Genomic DNA, 7,701 nt, shown 5'->3' with positions numbered 1-7,701 from the left:
TCGCACTGCTGCCTACAATGCGGGGATCATCAACGGGAACATGGATGAGTCCGCAGCATACGGAGTGCGCAGGGTGGTGAGGGAGGCGAAGCGGCGCTACGGGAAGAAACTAGAGACACAGTTCCAGCAGAGTGGCTCTAGATCCCTGTCGCAGGGACTATGGATGATCACAGACTACAGGACCCCACCCTCTGGACTGATGAGTGCGGATGAGTCTCTGGCGAACGAGCTGAATGCATTCTTTGCTCGCTTCGAGGCTACATCTAGCAGCGCTAATGCTAGCAGCGCCAATGCTAACAGCGCCAATGCTAACGGCGCTAGTGCTAACAGCGCTAGTCCGAATGGCACTATCGGCGCAGCCAATGGCACATGCGCGGGGCCCACCATAGAACAGCGCCCTCTCATCATCACGGAGAGTGACGTGAGGAGAGTGTTTAAAAGGGTGAATACCAGGAAGGCGATGGGACCAGACGGTATCTGCGGGAGGGTCCTCAAAGCCTGTGCAGATCAGCTAGCCCCGTATTCACCGACATCTTCAATCTCTCCCTGACGCTCGGTATCCTCCCATCCAGCTTCAAGCGGTCCACCATCGTCCCCGTCCCGAAGAAACCTCGACCCTCCGACCTCAATGACTACCGCCCTGTCGCCCTCACATCAGTCGTGATGAAGTGCTTTGAAAAGCTAGTCAGAGACTTCATCACATCTTCACTGCCAGCCTCCATGGACCCACTGCAGTTTGCATAACGCCACAACCGCTCCACTGACGATGCGATTGCACATCTGCTCCACACTACACTGACTCACCTGGACGAAGGGAGGGGAAATTATGTTAAAATGCTATTTGTCGACTACAGTTCAGCATTTAACACTATCATTCCCTCCCTACTCACTACTAAGTTGGGAGATCTAGGACTGCATACATCCCTGTGTGACTGGATCTCCAACTTCCTAACAGACAGACCACAATCAGTACGGGTGGGCAACTGCGCCTCATCCACCCTCACCCTCAGCACTGGAGCTCCTCAGGGTTGTGTTCTAAGCCCCCTGCTCTACTCACTGTACACCTACGACTGCACAGCCACTTCCAGCTCTAACATCATTGTCAAGTTTGCTGACGACACCGTTGTCGTGGGTCTGATCTCGGACAACGACGAGAGGGCCTACCTGGAGGAGATTAAACACCTGGAAAACTGGTGCCAGGAAAATAATCTCCTCCTAAACGTCAGTAAGACAAAGGAGCTGATCGTGGATTGCAGCAAGAAGCAGGAGCGGCACTACCAACCTGTGAGGATCAGTGGAACCACGGTGGAGAGAGTAGATAGTTTCAGGTACCTTGGAGTTCACATCTCGCAGGACCTGTCCTGGTCCCGCCATACCAACTCCCTGGCAAAGAAGGCTTGTCAGCGTCTTTACCACCTCAGACGCCTAAGAGACTTCAGACTGCCCTCCAAAGTACTGCGGAACTTCTACACCTGCACTATCAAGAGCATCCTCATGGGGAACATCACAGTCTGGTTTGGGAATAGCACCAAGCAGGGCAGACAAGCACTCCAAAGGGTAGTGCGTTCAGCAGAGCGCATCACTCACACTGAACTTCCTGACCTGCAGACCATCTACTACAAGCGGTGCCAGACCAAGGCCAGGAAAATTGTGAAGGACCCCACCCATCCCAACAATAGACTCCTCTCTGTTGAGGTCAGGGAGGCGCTTTCACTCCCTGAAGACCAAGACAGAGAGGCTGAAGAGGAGCTTCTTCCCACAGGCCATTTGGGCCCTGAATCAGGGAAACTGATAAACTGTGGGGACCACCACCACCATGTAACATAACTGTATATCTGTACATCTGTATATATAGATTTATACTCAATTACCTTGTTACACAACAACTGTAGATATGTTATTATACAAAATGGATCTGTACATTCTGTAGATTGTGTACATATATACCCAACCATATTACACCTGCACTGTACATTCTGTAGATTGTGTACATATATACCCAACCATATACATTGTACATTGTGTATATAATCATAATATACATATATTGTACATACATTGTTAATATATTTTGTACATACATAGAATATATATATTTATCTTGCGTATATATATTTTTCTCTATGCACCCCTGTTTCTCTTCCTCAGTTTGGACAGAGCACTCTCCACCATTTCACTGCGAGTTATACTGTGTATGACTATGTATGTGACGAATAAACCGAACTTGAACTTGAACTTGAACACTGCCACACCCACCTCTTCCCACTGACATCTCTGATCTGGTTCGTCAGAGTACTAATTACAAACCTGATAACTATTCTCCTCACTACTACCCACTATTAAACTCCCCTCCATTGCACTCTCTTTGCAAAGTTTTGCCATTTCCATGTTGCACACCAAGCCTTCCTTGTACGTGTTTTCTTCCTGGTTTCCGAATTCTGCCTGTGTTTCATACATCATGTCCTGCCTGACCCCTGGATTCCTTCCGGATTCCCCCCCGTTTTCAACCTCAGGCGGACCTGACTACAAGTACCTGCCTCTTACCTAACTGGGAAAATTCCAAGCCCTACTACCTCCCCCTATGATTCCTACCAGCCCCGTAACTTCAATAAAACCTCTAGTGTTTGGATACTCTGCCTTGTTTGTGTGTATGCCTTCATAATAATATCATATCTTTTAGATTATTTTATGTAATGTCTTTCATTGTTGTAAAGCAAAATGGATCAGTATCAGTTGTGGAAATGTGCTCTATAAATACATGTTATTAACTTAGGGTTGTACATCAAATAAATATTAAATATGCATCACAGGCTATTAGAGATGAGTGGAAGCTTCTATTCAGAAGGTAAATATCAGGTATCAAAACACTTGATACAGATTCTCTGACTCACTACTTTCAATTTTATGTACCCAAGGGCATAATGATTTAAGATAGGTCATATAAAAGGTTTAGAAACGGTTTGCAGTAAATGTGGTAAATATAATTTGTACATGCAACACATTTTTATAGAATTTTAAGCCCAAAAGCAGAAAATAGTTTAAGACAAGAAACAAGAACATCAACAAAAAACAGGAATTTGCACAATCACTAAATCACAATACTCAACATTCTTGCTGAGAACCAACATTAGAAAGACTCTGAAAGACCTTGGAACATTTTAGAACTATATTTAATTTTTTTCTACAGGCAATGCAGAATTACTATGTAAGAGGACTCTGTGTTTTATAACTATAATATGCAGTACATTATAATAAAAAAAAAAACATAAAATAAGGGGCAGGGAGAATTCAAGGGGCATGTGACAAGCACGAGGGACACACTACCCTACTTGTATATAATCATTAACTACTGTGTCAGGTGGAGTCAGCCCGTAAGACAGTATGTAGGACTATTTGTCATCTGACCATCCAAAAAAGAAAAGAAAAAAGGAAAAAAAAATGCATTTTCAGAGATCTTAAAGAGATGTTGACGTTAAAGTTATCTCAGCTTTGCAGTTTTACCAGGTGAACAGAGATTAAAATTAAAAATGCTCTGGAAACAAATTGAATCCTGATGATGAAGAGTCAAATATTCTACAAGTAACAATACACTTAGCTGATGCTCTAAACCATGGATAAAATATAGCATATATTAGGGGATTTATAGAAGAATTGATGTATGCTAGCCAGCCAAACACAGTCCACAACAGGGATACAGAGGACAAGCTTTCAGCTGAGAGGGAACTTAAAAAATAAGGTATCCAGCATCCAATATAAAAACATACTACTATGCCAAGAGTTTTTGCTGCTTTAGTTTGAGAAGAGTTTGAAATTTTGGCAGCATGTATCTGTGAGCGACCAATTGACATAGCTCTCACAGCTTTAGCTTGATGTCTTGCCACAAAAAAAATGATTGCATACAAGATGAGTATAATAGAACAAGGGAATAGAAATGAAATCACTACATCAAAAATCACCCAGGAATATTTTATAACTGTGAAACACTCTCCATAACAACTCATGGATATCTGAGACTGAAGGAGATGGTCATTAAAGTAAAAAACAGTGATAGCATAAAATAAACAAAGAGACCAGCCTGAAATTATAGTCACTGATGTTTTACAAACTGTTATTTTAGTGGAATAAAGCAAAGGGTCATTAACAGCAATGTACCGATCAACTGCAATGAAAGTCAGGCTACAGAGAGATGCTGATGTTGAGACAACATTGATCAGTGGAATAACAATGCATGCCATAGTACCAAGATACCAACAGCTGTCTATTAGTTGCATTATATTCACTGGCATAACAATCAGTCCCACGAGAAGATCAGCCACAGCTAGAGAGAGGATGAACAGGTTGGTTGGAGTGTGGAGCTGCTTGAAGTGAGAGATGGAGATGATCACCAGCAGGTTCAAAAACACAGTGCATACAGAGATAAATGAAAGGAGAGTGAATAAAAATATATTCCCAGTGCCTGTTCGGACCTCCTTTTTGCATGATGAGTTGTTGTCAGGAAAGCAGTACTGCACTGTTGCAATTTGCTGATACTCTGTGATGTTCATCTCAACTATATGCAGGTCTGCCAATAGCAGTTGATCACACTATTCAGTTGAGATAAACTGCTTAGTTTTCCTTTTACGGAATGCCTCTTTATAACAATGCATGGATCCTCCCACTGATGCAAGTTGCTAGTTTGTCCCCATCATTACTCACGTGATACTGAACACTACGTCATTTGTGTTAATATGTCAATATGCAGGTAGGTCATTGTGCTTTGAAAAGAAATGGGCATGTCACAAATACCTAGGGCTCCATTCTCATCTTCTTCAATATCCTTTGTGTAAACCACTATTAATGTTTATTTTAACTAATTTCTTCTTTTTTTCTCTTTAATTACTGTATATTTTAAATCCAAAAATGTCCACAGTAGGAATGTAGGCTTTCTACATACCTCCCATATAATAAGTGGGTGTTGAATTTCCTAATACATGGCCTTGCTGTCAGAGAGAGGTAGTTGTTTAGCAGGCTTCTTCAAAGCAGGGAGCACAGTTCATGAGCACAATTAATTACTCAAGCATTGTACTGCATTCACATATACAATGTGGCCATATGCATATGTAGTGCTTTTAACTTTAAGGACATTGATCAAGGTACTAATTTCATGACAATGACTTTTACTCACTTACTAGTACATACTACATTTAGCTGACACTTTTATCCAAAGCAACTTACAATTATGACTAAGTATAAGTCAAGCAATTGAGGGTTAAAGACCTTAACAGTGGCAGGGATTGAACTATCAACTTTCTTATTACTAGTCAAGTACCTTGGCTACCAAGCTACAGTACATCAGTGTGTGTCAGGGATTTTAGTGATGTTTCCAACTCTGTTGTTGATTATAAACCTTCATTATCATTTGCATTGTTTTCGGTTCATTCCCAGCATTCTGCATTCTGAAGATGACTTCTTATACATATGTGCACATTTACCAGACATTTTGGAAAAGCTGTCTAATATTTTAGCATATCTTTGCAATGATACTCATCATGATATGAGGTCAATCAAATTGTATAGAGTCTTGTATTCTGATACTCCAACTCAGACACAACATTGATGTTGGCGATAATGTTCCCATCAAGCATTATGCATACTGCGTTAAATTGTGCAGATAAAGAAATAGGTCAAGTCTTTTATAGAAGGTGGTCTAGCTGTCCCAAGTTCTAGTGCATGGAGTTCACCTTGTATTCTGGCACCAAAGCCTGGAGGTACCCAGAGATTTTGTATTAACTTTTGGTTAACGATGTGACCCATTCCGATGTTTTTCCATTGGCTCACAGCTGTATTGATCAAAGAATGTGGTGGCTGATGCTCTCTGAAGAGAAAAGTTAATTGAATACAACAGAAGGTTCCACAGAGTACTGCTTTAAAACAGTTAAAAGCAGTTGACAGGTAATGTTTGAATAGTCAAGCACAAATCTATAATAATAGCCAGACAGCTCCAGGAATTGCCTCATTTTGGACAGGCCACAATGACTGTTCTCTTGTCAATTTGGAGACTTACCTGTCTCACCGACAAGGAAGCCCAGATATCATAACTCCTCCCATATGATGAAGCACTTCTTCAAATGTGCAGTGAACCCGACTTGAAGGACTTCCAGACAACCCTCGGGTATTGCACATGTTAGTGACCATCATTAGTAAATATATTATCCAAATAGGCAGCAGCATATATGCAGCCTTTCCAACTGAAAATTCAAAAATTGCTTTTTCCCTAATAACAGAGTGTTCATGTCTATAATGCAGACAACAAGGGTTTAACATGGGCTTGAACGCAGGTCAGATAGGTAATGACACCAACAGCCTACTGGCTGAGCAACCACACTCTAATGATGGTGGGCCCATGCGCAAAACAGTTAGATCATAGAACTGATAAAACAAGACAAGGTAAATAAACAAAGGTGGGTAGTGAACCCATGCCGCTTTGTTGCAAGATAAACAAATACTCGCTAGACTACAGTAGCAACAAAACTACTGCCGCGTATATCACCCTTCAAAGGAATGGAGGACAACAAAACAAGAGGAAAAAACTAAACATCATGCCGAGCGTAGGAAAAGGGAGAACCAAGGATGCCACGGGAAGAATGGCAGCTCCGATGCACTGGGGAAAACCAAACTAAAACTTCCCAAACAAAACCAGACAACAGGGAGGAACTGTAATGGCTATGGGGAGCTTTAGGAGAGAGACAGAGCTGAGGGAGAAAACTGGAGAGGGGAGCGGACGTGTAAATCAGACACCCTCACAGAACAGAAGTAAGGTGTAGCACAAGGGCTCACAGACCTCAATATACAAAGTTACCAGCTAGGAGCTTGGCTCAGAACTTCAGGGAAAAACCCAGCACTGCGTGACCGGGTCACTGGGCTTATATAGGTCTAGCCCAGCTGTTGGGCATTAAGCCTGATTAGTGGTGTGCCTGACTCGAGGCCTCCCTCTGGTGGCCGGAGGGGGCCTGGGCCTGGCACTGACCCTTAAACAGGGCATTTTAAGACCTCCTGTCCTTCTAGTTCAGGCTTACCTTGGCATGACAATTACTAATTTTATCTCTCCAGGTATACTTGCATGTTAGCCTTAAATATGAATTGTAGGGGAGAGACTAACACTGGTAAATTAAGGTGCGTAGCCATTCAGGAATCAGTGTGATTGTGTTTTCATTTCAGCCTCCCACCCCCATGTACAACCCATGATTCATAACCCTCTCCCACTAACCTCAACCATCTCCCCTTTCACTCTAACTTCTAGAGAGGAAAAGGAGTCAGGATGCTAGATCTTAAAACCTCCACTAATACTTCCCTCTCTTCGTCCTTTCATTCATTGACCTTCACAGACCATGGTCTTCCAGAAGAAGAAAATCTTCTTCACAAGCTCCTTGGTTGTTAGATGTCCTATGGAGCAATCAGGAAAAAATAAAATTCAGCTGAAATGCAGTGGAGAAAATCATAAAGTGACATAGAGCTCCTCTCCTGTCATATTCGTCTAGAAATTTTTTCTTCTAATGTGGCTAATAAGACATAATTTTACAAGCATAAACTACCAGCATCTGTATCTGTCTCATGCAAGCCCCATAACACTGTTACTGCTCTTCTTAATCCTCCCCCTCCTCTTTCACTACTGATGATCTTGCCATCTTCTTTGTTCAGAAATTTAGCAAATTCTGACAATCT

At 42.2% G+C, this 7,701-nt stretch overlaps 1 protein-coding gene across 1 annotated transcript; it reads right to left on the bottom strand.

The window, feature by feature from the left end:
* Positions 1–2,896: 2,896 nt before the first annotated feature.
* LOC113568725 (trace amine-associated receptor 6-like) lies at positions 2,897–4,567 on the bottom strand. The gene has a single exon (XM_026996902.3). The coding sequence runs from the start codon at positions 4,542–4,544 to the stop codon at positions 3,522–3,524; it is 1,023 nt and encodes a 340-aa protein (XP_026852703.2). The 5' UTR covers positions 4,545–4,567; the 3' UTR covers positions 2,897–3,521.
* Between the last annotated feature and the right edge of the window lie 3,134 nt (positions 4,568–7,701).

This window comes from Electrophorus electricus, chromosome 19 (genome assembly GCF_041902795.1).
Source record: "Electrophorus electricus isolate QZ-2024a chromosome 19, ASM4190279v1, whole genome shotgun sequence".
In the NCBI taxonomy this organism is placed as follows: domain Eukaryota; kingdom Metazoa; phylum Chordata; class Actinopteri; order Gymnotiformes; family Gymnotidae; genus Electrophorus; species Electrophorus electricus.
This window is presented reverse-complemented; position numbering and strand designations above follow the sequence as displayed.